The sequence below is a fragment of the Labrus mixtus genome, chromosome 13 (assembly GCF_963584025.1).
Source record: "Labrus mixtus chromosome 13, fLabMix1.1, whole genome shotgun sequence".
In the NCBI taxonomy this organism is placed as follows: Eukaryota; Metazoa; Chordata; class Actinopteri; order Labriformes; family Labridae; genus Labrus; species Labrus mixtus.
In genome coordinates, this window is record NC_083624.1 from 13,044,983 (window position 1) to 13,062,285 (window position 17,303).

Below are 17,303 nucleotides of genomic sequence, written 5' to 3' on the forward strand. Positions count from 1 at the left end.
ACTCCTCCATTCATGACTCTCCCCTTTTTTTACCCCCTTAATCATCCCTCTCTCTCACCTCTGCCAGATGTTACATTTATTCCCTCTCTCATCTCTCCCCCATCCTGCTATCGCTGGTTCCCCTTTTTAATATCTTGTTGAAATTGTTCCGTCCATGTCCCTTTAACCTCTCCATTCCTTCGGCCTCGTCTTCACCCCATTCTCTCTCTTGTTTTATAATTCACCTCTCATCCCTTCTCTCTCCCTGATACTTCTCAATGGCATCATAATATGCCTCCTCATCTCTATATCACCCTCCCCCGCTCCTCTCTATGTCATTTACTTCTCATTCATTCTATCTCTCTTACCTCCTTTCATTCTGTGTTAATGCCTTTTCATTCATTTGCTCCACCTCTCTCTTCCAACTTAATATCCTGCTCTCTCTCTACCTGAGATATTGAAGCTATAAAGACAGGTGTTCAAAAGAAAGCAGGCCCGGCAAATCTGTTTTATATGCCTCTTGGCATCGTTCCCTGGAATACAGAGAGAGAAGAAAAAGCCGTGGTCTATAATATCTCATTCTCAGCACCTTTTGTGTTGACAGTATTACTTTGAATTGAAGAGAGAAAAAGAGCCTAGTTTTCAATAAATCCTTCAACTTTTTTTTTTTTTTGTCTTCACCACTTTGGACCCCCACACACACACACACTTCAGCTACGTCCATTATGTTCTTTTGGATCTAATGGTGCTCTTTTCTTTCGCACTATGTGGGAACATGGTGTACACCATAATGTTACAGGACAGAACAGCTTCAAATGTGCAGATCACATACAGTGAAGCCGGTCAGAGAGCACCATTTCATATTGTGCAAGGGTGTGAAAGACTACAATTGATGGCGTATTTTCAAAGCTTAGCAACGCACAGACCCCCAAAGGGACAATTTAGTGCTGCGTATGAGTATTATTTTTATTGTTCAAATTCAGCATGTATGCAGAGTCACAACACTGACTTTTATCTCCCTCTCTCACCCCCACATTATGTTAAAATGAGTCTCATTCACAATAGTCAGTGTGTCTTACAGAGAAAATGGCTTGTGTATATGTTTGTATATATTTGTGCATACTTGTGTGTGTGTTTGTGTGTGAGTGTGTTAATGGAGCTTGTTGACGTTTGGGGTTTAGTCGGCTTCTTTAAGGAGCGCCGCGGCAGCTGGAATCTCCCTACTGAATAGAGCGGGATAATCTCTGACAGAGAGACTATGTATGTGTGTGTGTGAGTGTGTGCGCTTGTGCTTTTGAGTGTGTGTTCCCATGTGTGTGCGAGAGGAGAAAAGGAGAGGAAATGGGAATAAGTGTGAGAAGAGAAGAAAGAAAAAAAGATGTGAGGGGAAAGAAGAAGAAGAAGAAGAAGCAGTGAGATGTAGAGAAAGAGAGGAAGTGGTAGAGATTGAACTGTCAGCAGCTCGGCATAATCTCTTTTTTTACTTCAAGATGGAGATGAGACTTGACTCTCTGTGTGTGTGTGTGTGTGTGTGTGTGTGTGTGTGTGTGTGTGTGTGTGTGTGAGATGACTCCATCCTGTTTTGAAGTAACCTAATCTAGCATGAAGACCCCCACCCCCGCCCCTCCAAAAAAAAAAAAAAAATCCTCAGAAGACCAAAACTCTGACTTTAAATCCCTCATAACTAGCCTTTGTCAATCATCAATTACCCTGAATCCCAAACACACACAGAATCACACTCAGACTTAAGTGGGGCTTATGGGTGCACACTCAACATGCTTGGACTCACATTTTTAACTTATAAACTAACCAACTGTCTCTTTTTTTTTTTTTTTACCAGATGCCAGGCAGAGGTCCAGATCCCCGGTTGGCACCGCGTTATGAAGAGGTTGAACGTCAGTATGCTTCCTTACCAAGGTAATGCTTCTTCTGCTCCCCTTTTATGGGGATGTCCAAAAAGAAGATATTTTTCGACACGCATCACCGTCCTCCTCTCCACTCTTCTCTGCTTTCCTCTCTAATTAAATCTGTGTAGTCTGTGAGTCTCCGGAGGCCTCAGCGTCAGCCGGGAACTCACCTCGCCTCTTCTCTGGGGAACACACTCTCAGACAGGAGTTGAAAAGTGATCCCCGACTCCTAGATCTGCTCCCCCATCAATCCTCACTTTAGTTTATGCACAATAGTGGTTTTCAAAGTTGTCATGTTTTTTATTTATTATTTTCGGATTGCATTTAACCTTCGCTGTCATAGCTTATTTTTGTATGTTGCATTTAACAGAGCGGCAATATTCTTTTTAGTACGAGTGTTTTGTTAGCTTTAAATAACAATTTCAAGACCTACTCTCCACTCGAGGAACTCATTTGGGATGTAACTACTCATCCAATCAGCTTCTCTTTCTCAGCAGCTAGAGTTGATGTCACTGAAGCTTTTTTTTTTTTTTTCAGTTTCTAGGGATCTTCACTAAACTGCTCGCTGTAAATGAATGTGATTGCATCATTCATCAGACCATTCTTTAAGGATTTTAAAAGGTGAAGAATGCTTTTCAAGCTCATCAACTAAAACTCTCTGTGTTAACATTTACTTAAAAGATGAATTGAATCTTCTCTGTTTCTTGTTAGGGACATTTATTTTGAAAGATTCAAGAGCTTAAGAAACCTGAGAATGTATTCATCTCAAGTTGTAATAATGAGCTTTTGTTTTTATATGTTTAAGTTTTGCTTTCCAGTACACTCTTTAAAATCCTTTTCGGTCAGGGTCATCGTTCCACACTCCTGATTTATTTCCATTCAGACAGTTGAAAACTCAAGGTGCAGGCGTGCAAAGGGACTCAGGAGAAACTTATCGACACAGCTGTCTCTGCACGGCATTTGTTAGTTTATTATTACACGGTTCATTTTGTATTCTTCTTCCTTGGACAGCATAAAATATCATTAACATGAGCCAACAAAAGAACAATACGAGCTGTCTGAGCGTACTAATCAATTATTGATGGATTCCTTCTCTTAATGTCTCATGATGTGTTCTTCTTATGTAATCAGATAAATATTCATGTCCAGAAATGCCGTAGTTGTTTTAAAAAAAAAAAAAAAATGGTGTCAAATTGGCTTGAAACAAGCATGAAACCACAGCTGCTCTCTGACAATTCAAACATCTCAATGTGAGTCGAAGACATGCTGTATTCTCCGACCATCATCAGTCACTCTCACTCTTTCAACAGGTCATTTTTCATGACCAAATTTTCCACTTCCTGCCTCAGAGGCCTCCGCATCAGTTCTCTGCTCTAACTGCCTTTTTGAAATATTTCAGAAAACTCCATATCGTTGTATCGGCTTTTTATTTCCCTATTGTCTCCTAAGTCCTGTCCATTATACTGTATGTCAAGGCCTGGTATCAACATACAGTAAACTCTCTCTTTCTAAAAATACATGTCGTCATGTGAAATACAAAGTGTAAGTTTTAATGGGAAAACTCTTGAGTAGTTGTTACTAGCTTTTTCTCACCTCATTTTATTTTTTTTCTAAGAACCAACACCTCAGCAGACTAACGAGCAGACAACAAATGTTTGTTTGTGTGTGAGAGAGAGAGAGAGAGAGAGAGAGAGAGAGAGAAAAAGTCAGTGTGTGGATTGACGGACAGAAGTTAAGAACGTTAAGAAGTTTACAGCCAGGTTCCCACCCTTGTAAAAAAAAAAATGTTGAGGGATGGCTATCTCACACCTCCTTCTTGTGTGTGTGCGCGAGAGAGAGAGAGAAAGTGTCTGTGTGTGGGTGATGACTTTGGCAGATGGGAGCGAGAACACTGATGATAGTTTTGAGGTCTGGCTGTGGTATCTGAAAAGCCTTGGGAAATTAGACACACACTCACACACACTCACATACAGTACACCCTGTCTCTGTTTCCACTTTCAGACGGGGCGCTGTAATCCCAGAATGCTCTGCCAACTTTACATGTACGCCTCATGTTTGAGAAGTACCCACGAGTCATTTTGCCATAAAAGCCACTTCGAGAGTCGGCCTGCTTACGACCTGGTAACAGCCCTGACGCATGTTCTACACGGCCAACATGTGTTAAAAGACCGTAGCATGTCCAGCAATGCTGATGTCTTATATAGGATTCTTTGACATGAAAAAAACAAGCAGGTGATGTTCTGAATGCTGTACATTTTAAGCAGCGGGTTTGAATTTGAACTGACTTAACGTTTCCGGATAAAATGGCAGGATATTGGTTTACTTCTTTCTATTATGGCGCCTCATTTAAGTGAGTCGATTTCAATGTTCCACATTACACAGACTAATCTAAATGCCAAAAAAAAAAGAAGCTGTGATTAAATCGAGAGAATATATGTAAGATATGCTTCCCCCTCTCGACTTTACGTCTGAAATGGTCTCATCTTCGCCTCCCTCTTAATTTGGCTTTCTCCCGAGATTTGCAAGTCTATCTGCATGTTTCTCCTGCTGTCAATTAACTCAAGAGACATTTCAGCATCTAGAGTGTGTTTGGTATCCACATACAGGCTGCTGACCTTATCAAAACATATTATTTTGCCACTGGCCCAGAAATAGCTTGCAGGCTGTGTGTATCTAGTGTCTGCATGCCTCTGTACCTACATGAATGTGTGGTGGGAAACCGTGTGTGTGTGTGTGTGTGTGTGTGTGTGTGTGTGTGTGTGTGTGTGTGTGTGTGTGTGTGTGTGTGTGTGTGTGTGTGTGTGTGTGTGTGTGTGTGTGTGTGTGTGTGTGTGTGTGTCTGTGTGTGTGTGTCTGTGTGTGTGTGTCTGTGTGTGTGTGTGTAATGGGGTGTATATATGTGTGTTTGTGTGTATGTAGTAATTTAAGAGAAGCCAGAAATAGCTGCAGGGTTTCTTACTCAGGTACTGTAGATTTGGCTCCAAGTCTATTAACCGGAGCACTGGTTGTGTGGAGTGTGTGTTTGTGTGTGTGTGTGTGTGCGTGCGTGTGTTTGTGTGTGTTTGTGTGCTCAGTATCACTGTGACATAAGATTTTGATGGCTCTAAAATTAAAACATGACCTAGCAGTGGATGAGGTTTCCCTGCCTTAAGCACAAACACTACCTAACAAACTGTCAGCAAATGTCAGTGAGTGAAATAGAGCTACGGTTTAATTTTCTTCACCCTGAAACTATTCAGAAAAAGACACAAAGTCATCTCTGGTCAGAGTGAATTAAATATTATTTACATTTAATTCTTAGCCATTTATGTAAAGATCACTGAAACTATAGAAAATGTGATACTTTTTTTATAAATAATAAAGCATCATGGTTAATTCTTTCCAGCACTTTTTTTTTCAGGTAAGAGACCATAAACTACATGTATCCCCCATCCAATCATGTGTACTTGTTGTGTTGTTTGTTCTCCTTTAGAGCTGAGAGATGTTTGTTTTCATGGAAAAGAATATATGCAACATAGAAAGATAAAGAGGTGAGGACAGAACAGACTATGCCCTCTCACTTTGAGCCCCCAAAGGTCTCCTCACATGGCTGTTTTCTTGAAACGACCTCTCTATCCTTTCTACCCCTCACCCTCTACATCCCACCTTCTCTCTGTATTTTGCCAGCCCCTTATACTTCTTCCCGCTGTCTTACTTTTAAAAATAATGTACTGAAAATAAGGGCCAGTGTGGAGTTAGTGTGTCCCTATACCTTTTAATTTCAAACTTTAAATAACATTTGTGAGAATTAAGATTTATAACAATTTCATATCTGTGCTTCAAGAGCATGCATGCAGTGAAACCATATGTTATTTAAATTGTATTAATGAGTTGCGAATCTTTTAATAATATAATAATAATAATAATAATATAATATCTCACGATTTGATTCAATTTTGATTCTCAGGGACATGTGGGTCGATTCAAACCGATTTCCGATTCACATTACATTCCCTAGTTTTTATTTTTTTAGTGCTAAGGATCTGCAAATTATTGATTTTAAAAGCCAAATGAAGAATGCAGTTGTATCAGCTAATTGTGATGATGTAAATACACAGAGGGGAACCTAAAACAGAGATAACATTTATTTATGCTTATCTTGCAAAATACTTCATTATGAATAAAATGTGTGGGATCATTTTACAGTCAACAGTCTTAAGTATTTATCAAAAACTGGCAAATGAAAAAATAAATTAGGTGATCTCAAATCTAAACCCTTCATATATGATAACTCTGTAGGGATGCAGGTCTTTCTTCTTCTTTTTTTGCCAGTCCTGAATTGGCTGGCAGATTTTTAAAGTGATGCTGTGTGTGTCAGTCAGCTATTAGCCGTTGTTCCACCTGTTTCAACTCCGGGTGGTGGCATAGGACGTGATCTCAGGAATCTGAATCTTTCCCATAGTACTTCGCTTTCATCTTGCAGACCTTGCATATTGAAAATGTCGGTTCAAGCTCCCTCATCAAACAGGGGGATAATAGAATCCAAAGTGTGCTCTTACGCTTACAATTCAATGAAAACAGGACTGCTCCAGAAACAGTACAGGCAGCTAGTATGTCAGACACAGCCATACATCACCAAGGGTGGAAGCTAGCAGTGCGACTGAGGAGCCAGGATTGACACACACACACCCCCGCTGCATCGGTGTACCAAGGAAGGTGGAAAGGGTGCACAGAAGAAGATAGCCATGCACACACTGGCTGCTTGTGAAATTTTACTTTTGACGTAAGAAAGTACATTTTGTAAAATCAATTTTTGGATGTTTTGAATTGATTCAGAATTGTAGAAATCACTAATTACATTCACAACTTTCTGATGTGATTTTTCTTTTTCTCACAGCCCGACATCATAGATAAAATAGGGTCAAGAGAATGCCAAAGAGTGAAGAGAGGGGGGTTTCAAATTATACAAACATACCTGGTGTGAGTCCGATCTTGGAAGTTGTGGCTAAATGGTGTGTTGGTATGTGTGTTTGACCACTTCTCATGTGACTTACTCTGTGTCAATGTTCATGCATGAGCTGCATGAATCTCATTCAATGAGTATAAGCATATTTGCCTTCTGCATTATATTGTCAGTAAAGTCTTGGTTTGTGTCAGTGGGATTAAGAGAAAGAGAAAAGAGAAAGAGTCCGCAGTCATTGAGGAGTCTGTAGTAGATGGCCATCAGAGTCTATGTTAAACATTAGCAGGTTATGCCCATGGTGTGCGCATTCGCTCGCTATTACCCATACACACACCAAAAACTCAAACACACACACACACACACCATATTCTTTATATTAAAAAAACTGAGAAAAAATAGAAAGGGATTGAAGCTGACTGATTCCACATCAACTGTCTGCATGTCCTGTGCATGTGACATTCAAAGCCCATTGGACTGGTTTGGGTTAACGTTGATTAAAAGCATGAATTTGCTCTCCCAGGATTTCAGATGAAACAGCGGCCGGTTGTTCTAAACACAGCCTTGACCCAATTGGATTAGCCAAACACCCTTTCCCATTTGTCCTTGTTATAACTCTTATTGGATTAAAGAGCCAACTTTGGGAAGGTTGTCCACTTCCTCATTACAATGATAATTAGATGATTAGTAATTACAAAGCAGATGTTGTATGCCATCTTGCACTCCGTCCCCCTCGTACGAATTGTCATTTATTGCTATGCACTCTCTGCCCTTCCGTTTTGCATCATTCTCTTTTTTTAAGCCCCTCCTCTTCCCATTCTTTGTGAACTTGGGGTGAAAAGGACATTGTTGAGTATATTGTTGAACTCTGCTGAGGAGGGGAAGTGAAATGAGAATGTCTCTCACTTCTCTTTCTGTCTCTCTTGAGAAGACCTCCCAACCCGGTCTGAGAGTTTCCCAGACCACTTTACAAGTGCTGTACAATCCAGCTCATTGTCCAGTTGTTTTTCTGTGTTTCTCTAGACTCATCGAGTCTCTGCTTGTTTGTAAGCCCGGTAGGAGACCCAAGGCAAGACCCTCCCTCTCATAGTCCACCCCCTCCTCCTCGTCCTCATCCTCCTCCTCCCTCTCCCCTTTTCCCTCTTGACCCCATCTTGTTCCTAGCTTCTAGTGTTTCTGATGTGTTCACCCACTGTTGTTCTAAAGACATGTAGTCTCAGCGTTGATCTTGATCACAGACTTTAAAAAAGTTGGGTCACAATCTGTAATGTGTTGCAGGATCACCAGTGTTTCCCTGCATGACCCAAGCATGATATGCTTTCATATGTCTGGACCCTGGGGTGAGGCAGGAAATTTTCCCATCAGGACCCGGCCAGTGAATATTTATCAAGGTCTAAAGGGAAGTTGAACTGGTGTTAGGTGATATTGTGCTCATGTGGAGGGAAGGATATTTGCTAAAAGTAGTGAGATCTACACACAGGATACATGTTCCATAGGCACAAATTAACAGCCACGGTAAGTTCAATCGAAAGTTTAATTCTTGGGGCGCTGGTGGCGCAACAGTTAGTCTGGAAGTCATGTATTGAAGATATAGTCTTCCAAGCGGGCGGCCCAGGTTCGAATCCCGCCTGTGGCTCCTTTCCCGCATGTCATTCCACTCTTTCTCTCTGATTTCCAACTCTATCCACTGTCCTATCTCTCCATTAAAGGCACAAAAAGCCCAAAAATAAATCTTTAAAAAAAAAAAGCTGAATTCTTACTCATTTGAAAGTTTGTATTACGGCTCCTTTGCCTTTTTCAAATCATCCCTTTGTGAGGGCTGATGACGGTTTGACGATACTTTGTGGCAGTTCATTAATCATCAAGAATGTGTGAAATACATCAAGTAATTCCGTGCTATTATTTATATCTGTCCTGAGAACAAGAAGATGAACCGTGATTGGAACATTTAAACGGTTGCAGCTGTGAAATGTTAACATCTGGCAGCAACATAATGACCATCTGCCATCCCTGTGCTGTTACAAGTTTCTTTTTTTTTTCAGAAATTCTCAAAGTTATACTAGATAGTTAAATTATAATTAAATGTGTTAAAGTTCTTTTTTTTTCAATTACATAGACTGTAAAGGGGGGCATTATGACTGTGTTGGGATAAAAATGAAAAAGAAAAGAGCTCAATTTGAATTATTTGGTATCAAATAGTACGGGCCATCAATCGTTACAAGGATTTATGAATCGTCTGAAACACGAAGCACCTCGTGTTATTGCAGCAGTCAGGGGTTTGACAATGAAATAAAGCAATCAGGTTTGGGAATACAAGTTAGTATATTCACATTTACCTTCAGCTCCAAGATCCCTTTAGGGTCTGTTTCCACTGAGGCCTTTTTGTTGGCTGGCAGTGCCCATTTTCAATACCAATGCAGTACAGCGTTTTAGCGCCAAGTGTCCTGAAGTAAAAACACCGTCTTCATCAGGTGTTCTTGTCGCTGTGCTCTAAGCAGTCTCAGCTGAAAACAGTCAACTTTTGGAACACGGCCGTGTCAGTCAATGCCACATCGAACTCACCGACCAATGAGATCAAGTAGGGGCCGGACTTCTGAAATCAACTTTGTCAACAACAATGATGGAGGAAAGACAAATCTGGCTCGACTTTTCAAGTGTCCAATTTCCAGGTTTTGAGCTGCTGCTAATGCCAGGACAGGATTCATTTACGTTGTTTTTATGTTTTCTTGGTGATATTTGCTTGAATATAGGAAAAATATTTAGCACATGGAGCTATTAAAACCGACTATCAGCCACTACAAAGGGAAGCAGAAGTTAACTTTTCCAACCTAGCAACAATGAGCACCGATGACACACACTCTGAAACTGAGGTTGTTGGCGCTGCAGGTGCAAAAAGCTCCATCAATAGACACAGTCCCTTATTCACTCAGAAGATGCAGATACCCATTAAGCTTTCAATGATAACGAAGTGTAACTAATTTGAACTGAAGTCATTGTAGAACAGTAGTGTGATGTGCAGTTAATTTGTATAGAACAAGTCGTGACTTTTCTTTAGGTGCCTCGCAAAAACGAATAACATGTTTGTCAGTGTTGCTAGATGTACGATAACGATCGTATTTGTACCAATATATTGCCCTCTGTACGATGTACGATCAATAATGGCAGAAAAGGCCAAATGTACGATCATTTTTCCATTTCAGTGTCCCCATAACCAAACATTGTTTGTGATTTGAGAGCAACCAATCACATGGGCATGACTGAAATGGCCATCACATCACAACACGGCCTCCACTCTGCTGCCAGGCTCAACCTGCCAATCAAATCCCCTGATGCCCTGCTCATGCCTGTGGCTCGTTTTGCCTGACTGACTGTCAGAAAAACGCACGTCACAACAACTTAAGATGCTACTAGCTTAGCTACATGCAGAGCAGGACAATTGACTTTAATAGTGTGTTCCATTGTTTGTTTATTTAAATCAATATGGTGTGCAGGGCAGAGTTTCCCTATTCAGTGTGGCATTTAGGACCTTTTCTACATGTATGATAGTTTTGAGTAAAATCAATAACTTTAAAGCTGCAGTACGATATTGCTGTATTTTCAGTGTGGCAACACAGATGTTTGTGCATGTCACAAAGAGCATTCTTAATGAATTCATGAGGATACTTACATGTGTTCACTGCTTTTTACTTATCACTCATCTCCCTCTAACAAGTACTATTCAGAACCTCTCTCAGAACCAAATTAGTGGCTATTGAGGGATCATAATTTAGTCTGCAATTTGTATCCCCTGGTCATGCACAGAGCAAAATGTCCCCAGCTTGAAACCATTACATCTTGCTGAGGGGGAACCTTATTGGCTCAAGATGTAATGGAGGCTATTTGAATGGGCATTGGTATTATCAGTAATGGATTTCTTTGTGTTTCAGGAAGTCACCCGCTGTAATGTCTGTAAGTGGTAATGTATTATACTGCCATAACTTAAATTGCAGGTAGTATAGATAGAGCCATTCAGGTGCACCCAATTCTCTGTCAGTGTGATCTGTCTCTATGGCTGTTGCACCTTCAAACATCTTCAAGATAATACAGCCAGCAAGTTTGTTTGCACCATTATACTTGACTCATTGCATAATTTCACAAGGTTATTTCCTCTGATGTTAGGAAAGTGAATCTCTGCACTTTAGGGTCATTTCAGAACAGTCAGTAATAATATCTATTAGATTTTCTCTACTCCTCTGGGAAAGTTTTTAATTTAAAGTTTTTTAAGAGTCCTATATCAGTTTTGTAATATTGTGGCTAGATTCCTTTCAAATAGGTTAAAATGTTTTGAAATGTGTAACTAATGAAGGTTTTTCTAACTCAGCTTTATTCCATTCAATGAATTACTTTCCTTTGTGATATGAGTCGAATGTAATAATAGTTGATTAAACAGGAAAATCTACAACATCCTCCTTTTTAAACTCTCTCCTTTTAAAGATACAATATGTAGATTCCGCCACCAGGGGGCTGTCAGTCAATACTACAATAACAAAAGATGACGTCGAGGCTAGCGGGGAATCATGGGAATCCACCTCACCCCACACGTTGACGTAGTAAAGACAAAAGGCCGAAACCGACCTGAGGAAGACAATAAGTTAACCGATAACGATGTATCTGAGTATAATCTACATGATGTTTTTATCACAGCGGCACATACAGCAACAATACAGCAGCTTTCAGTAGCAATTCTTGCTTCCTTATTTAGCTGTCTTTGACGTAACATCCTGTGTTTCCACGGCAACGATAAACATTCTGTCATGGCGCCTCATCATATCGACCGCCTCGACAAGACACGTCCAGTTACAACTATAAAATTAAGGATTTCTCTGGCTTTGATAACTGTTGGAAATATTTGAGGTAATGTTAGTACTCAGCAACAAAATAAATAACGTAGGTTGGATACATTTTTAATGAATTTAGATTTTTTTTTTCATGTGAACGTTCTAATACAATTCTACATATTGTACGTTTAAATGTGTTGTTGAAAAATGTTAGAATATATTAACAAAATAATGTAGTCAAGGCAGATTTCACTTTCTACATTTTAATCCCTTTTTTAACAATGTATTACCAAACACCCACTGCAAAAACACAAACCCTAACAAGTGTATTTGTCTGATTTGTGCGTCATAAATGTCACATCGCACTTATTAACTCAGTCACCTAGCAACTCCAGATAAACATCTTATTTTAAGATAAAGTGAGAAAAAGTAAGGCCGGAATTTTTGTGTTAATAGTAAAAAAAAAAAGATATCTGCTAATTCAGAAAGCAAAATTGTACTTGTTAAGTGTCTTGAAATTAGATGTCCTATCTAGTTTTTGCATTGCGTCACATGAGTTTTGGAAAGCGCTTATAAAATAAAATGTATTATTATAATAACACAACACATTTGGGCACGTGTTAGGTAACACAGTGTTCACATTTCATTAAGTGTGTTCTGTTTAACATTCAAAGTGTGAGTGTGCAGCATTGGAAGAGAAGTTACAGTGACATGAGAGTATGTTGAGAAGGAAATGAACCGTGGTGATGTGGAGAACACTTTTCTTCTTTTGTTGATCTGTCAGCTCATCTCTCTTTGACGTGTTGCTGTATTTATTGAGGAACTGCCTCAAAAATGTCTGCCAAATGTTTGGCTGTAGCTTCATCATTCAGTTTCCAAATGGCATGGCTGTATTATGATGGGATGCAAAACACCACTCCAAATCCCTATTGTTCTGCCCTCTCTGTGTTTCCGAGGCAACAGTCTCCTACCATCTGGAAGGGCCCTCATCCCTCAGTTCCTTTCACTTCCCTCTAATGGTTTCTCCTCTGTCCTTCTCCCATCTCATTGGCTTTTTTTTTCTTTCACTGCTTGTTCTCTTTTTATTCTCTGACATTTTTTATACTTTTCTGTGCTCTAATTTGATTCACTCTCCATTTTCCCCCTTTTCACTGGGCCTTTCTCTCCTACTTTTCACTTTAAGTACTTACCTTATTACCGTATTCTTTCATTTTCTCCTGAATATACCCTTTTTATCCAGCTGTGGTCTTTTTATCTCGTTCCCTGTTGGCTTTGTCCTTTTTTTTCTCTCTTAACACATTAGCTATGTTCTTTAAAACAAAAAACTCTGAATTCTGCACCCTCATATGCTTACAGTCACACACATTCATGACCTGATACACACATTGCTTATATCCAATACACATACACAATGCAGCAACATACACAGGGGAATGTAATCATGTTAGTTTCCTGGACTGGTCAGTTTGTAATTCATGATACCTGAGTGGACTAATCATATTTGACAGAACTTTATTGACAAAGACAGATAGGAGCCCCTGAAAGGTGTTTAGTTTCAATCAAACGTGAACTGTATGAGCAAGTACCCAGAGTGTGTGTATGAATGTGTGTGTATGTGCATGTCCCTCTAAAGTAGGGCCCATTATTCTCAGCAGATGCTGACCTTCAGCATGCCAGTTCTCTGGAGGGCAGCACTTGTTTCTCTGCCTGCTTTCTTCTCTTCTACTCCGTTCTTCCCCCTCCCTTCCATTACTTTTCTTTGTTGTCACTCCCTTCTCATTTTCTGCTCCTTTCTTCCTCCTCCATCTTTTATCTTTTTTTTTTTTTTTTCTCAGCATCACAAGACATCCATCTTGGAGGTTCAATCCCTCGTGCTTGTAGTTACTATTTGTAATTTCTTTTGCTTCAGCTTTTAAATGTTTTTTTTCTTCTTCTTTTCCTCCGACTTATCATCTTCTATTTGTCATGTAAAGCAACTTTTCCACATTGTCTTCTGCTTGACTGTTTAATGGCTTCTCTGGCTAAAGCTAATTGCTGGAAGCCTTGTGTGTCTCATCTTCATCTTTAGAGACAATCGCTGTCTCTCACGCTGCATTTATTGTCCTCATTTTGTGCTGACACCCCCTTGTTCTCTCACAGTTACGTCAAAAATGAGCAGCTTTTGTCATCCCCAAGCATTATTGACTGACAGGAGTGTACATGCCATGGCCTGAAGGCAAATGCATTGCACTATGTGATTAATAGTGAGTGATTTCAGTCGCAGCCCTTGTCTTTTCCCTTCCATCTCTTCCTTCTTTCCTTTCTAGCTAAGCCCTTTGCGGCCTGCAGCCCTCACACCTCTTTGTCTTCTGTTTATGCTAACACTTTATCCTCGTTCAAATTCATCTGCCTGTCTGTCCTTTGCTCTTCGCTAGTTCCTAGGAATACAGATGAAGATTTTATTCTTTAGTGGTTTGCTCTTTGCCTGGAACGTCCTTGTTGGCCGATCTTTTTAACACAAACTTGCCCCCCTCTGTTTTATTCCACAATAATACAATCTTTGGCACGTAGCCCGAAACACAATATTAGCATGCAGGTCAGAAACAATTGATTGCATCTTTATCTTTGTTAGAGTTATAAATAATCCCAGTTAAACACTGTTCAATCTTAGCTTTTTTTTGTATCCTGACCCTGCATTCAACCTCTTTTCATCATCAATATTCAATCCAAATGTGCTTGGTATTCAGCTTTGTATTTGAGTCAGCTATGCTGCTGTTGACAGAGGTCAGTAAACCACATACACCAATATGTGAAGTGTTATAAGCTAGCAGATTCTTCTTTTTAAAATATTCCCATAAATTCTGTCTACGGCAAATAACATGAAACTAGTAAAAAGTTTGTTGGAAAATGTTAAGCAGTAAATAAACATCTTAAACCTAAAACTTAGCCATTTGTCCAAGCTGTACTTTGTTGGAGTTAACTTTAACTTTTATGTAGGCTGCATATGATAAGATGTATTAACAATCATGCTATAACCATGCATAGGGCAAAAACAACAACCTCAGATTATCAAAATATCATCTGCATGGGAGCCAAGGTGGCACCATATGGAGTTCAGGATCACAATAACAGCTCTGTCCTGATCCTGAAGTGGGTTTGTGAAACGTAACACTCCATTGACTCTGGCATAACTTGCATTAGTTAGTGTTGAATTTGCCAAACTCACCATGAATTGAACCAAATTTCTCGCATGACATGAACTAGCATGTGTGTTTTATAATTGGACTGTCACATTATTTAATTTACAGCTCACTAAACCAAACCAACAATTAACATGAGTTCATGTCAGTCAAGCTGCATGTGTTTGTTTACGCCAGGCCAGGCCTCTTGTTGCAGATATAAGTGCTTGAAAATCTGCTGTTTGTAACAGAACTTCATCATGTCAAGGAACATGCAATATAACTAGCTTTCTCCTGTTGCGGTTGCAGGGTTAACAATGGTCTAATCCCGGGCAAATGGTTGTTAACTTTTCCAAATGGCATTGATGGTTTGGATGTTATGTCTATGTATTTGGTATGCCCCCTAATCCTGGTTGATAATACCCTTTGTTAGCCTTTGACCCCAACCTCTGAGTGTTTGGTGGGAACTGATGGAGTATCATGTGACTTAAAGGGGTCAGGAGTCGAGGGAGGTTTAGCACACACACACACACACACACACACACACACCTACATACACACGCTCAAGCACCAACACAAACCACATTGACAGCTGAACCAACAGCCATCTCTGTCGTACACTCACAGACCAACAGTATGTAACCACTTAACCATAAGTAGGAAAACAGCTTAATGTCTTACTGGCCTTCTCCTAATAAAACAGGAGAAGCTCTCAGTGCTGCTTCAGGCACCTTTCTTAATGACTCAGCTCTGTCTTGTTAAGACTTTATTATTACACTTCTCACAGTGAATACAAGTCCAGATCCCCTATACTGTACCTCTCCTGTAGGCTTACACAGCAGCCTTTTATCGCTAATTTAGTTTAACAGAGACAGCTGTCAATCATGCTAAAAGCCTTCCCTTTCTGCTCGATGCCTTAAAATCTGGCATGATAACTTAGAGAACCAATCGTTCTTGATTTTACTTTCAAAGTTGAAAAAGAAAAAAGTCCACACTTTCCACACGCATGGTACGAAGGGAATGTTCTCTGTGCTGGCACTTCATCTCTGGTAGTAAAGACAAGACACTTCATAAGTATATCTCAGGATCCCCAAAATAATCACATCATTAAATTAGATTAGGAAGCATTATGCAGAATAACTAAACATACTCATAAGCAGCGTTTGGCAAGTTTCTGAAAATAAGTAACTAGTTACAGACACTAGTTACAACTAAATGGTAAACAGACTTGAGATTATGTAGCGCTTTTCTAGTCTTCTGACTACTCTAAGTGCTTTTAGAACACATGTCACACCTACACATTCACACACTGATGACAAAGGTTGCTATGTAGTGAGACCATCAGAAGTAACTAATTCATTCATTCACATTCATACGAAGCAGTGGTAGCAATTCTGGGTTAAGAGTCTTGCCCAAGGACACATCGGACATGTTGCTGCAGGAGCTGGGGATCAAACCCTCGACTTTCCGGTTCAGAGACGACGACTACCAACTGAGCCGCCGCCCACACAGCCGCTACTATCAAACTATCAAACACTTACTAGACACTACTATCAAATAGTAACTAGAGATAACAGAGTAACTGCATTATAAAAAGTAACTAGAGATAACAGAGTTACTGCATTATAAAAAGTAACTAGAGATAACAGAGTTACTGCATTATAAAAAGTAACTAGAGATAACAGAGTTACTGCATTATAAAAAGTAACTAGAGATAACAGAGTTACTGCATTATAAAAAGTAACTAGAGATAACAGAGTTACTGCATTATAAAAAGTAACTACAGATAACAGAGTAACTGCATTATAAAAAGTAACTAGAGATAACAGAGTAACTGCATTATAAAAAGTAACTAGAGATAACAGAGTAACTGCATTATAAAAAGTAACTAGAGATAACAGAGTAACTGCATTATAAAAAGTAACTAGGTACTCAGAAAAGTAACTTAAGCATTACTGTTTTTTTCTACAATCCTCATAGTCATGTTCACATTATTTAGTGTTGCTGTGGCAGGATTGTGCTGTGAAAACTCACACATTTCAAAGAACACTGTAGTATTTAACTAATTAGATCTCTGAAGGCGACAGACTCAACAGTTGATATGAAAGACGTCACCGACAACATACCTGTCTTATCAGTCTATAGTTGGTCTTACAGAACGTGGAGCTGAAGGTGTTTTGAATCAAGCCGGCTGTTTGTACCGAGTGTCTGCTCTTTGTTCTGCTGAGCTAGAGCTGGGGATATTGAATCTGGAAAGTAACTAGATACATTACCAGTTACCTCAAATAGTAGTGGTGTTACAGTAATTTGTTAGTCCCAACACTGGTCATAAACAATACCTTATTTCCCTGAAATTGTTTCCAAATGTTCGGTTTTCCTAACGTCCATCAGACTTGGGTGCAGTCCTCTTTTCACTCCTTTCAATCCTCCTAAGAGGATTTTTTTTTTTGTGGGTTTTATTTCAAAAGATAATTTTTTGGGGCACTTGATAGCCTTTGCGATT

At 39.6% G+C, this 17,303-nt stretch overlaps 1 protein-coding gene across 2 annotated transcripts in view; it reads left to right on the plus strand.

Annotated features, from left to right (window-relative positions):
* pard3bb (par-3 family cell polarity regulator beta b) overlaps window positions 1-17,303 on the plus strand; it is a 218,939-nt gene that overhangs the window by 191,293 nt on the left and 10,343 nt on the right. For both annotated transcript variants that reach the window (XM_061053776.1, XM_061053777.1), the window contains exon 23: window positions 1,820-1,896. In XM_061053776.1, coding sequence (XP_060909759.1) covers window positions 1,820-1,896 — 77 coding nt within the window. The remainder of the gene's footprint in view (window positions 1-1,819; window positions 1,897-17,303) is intronic.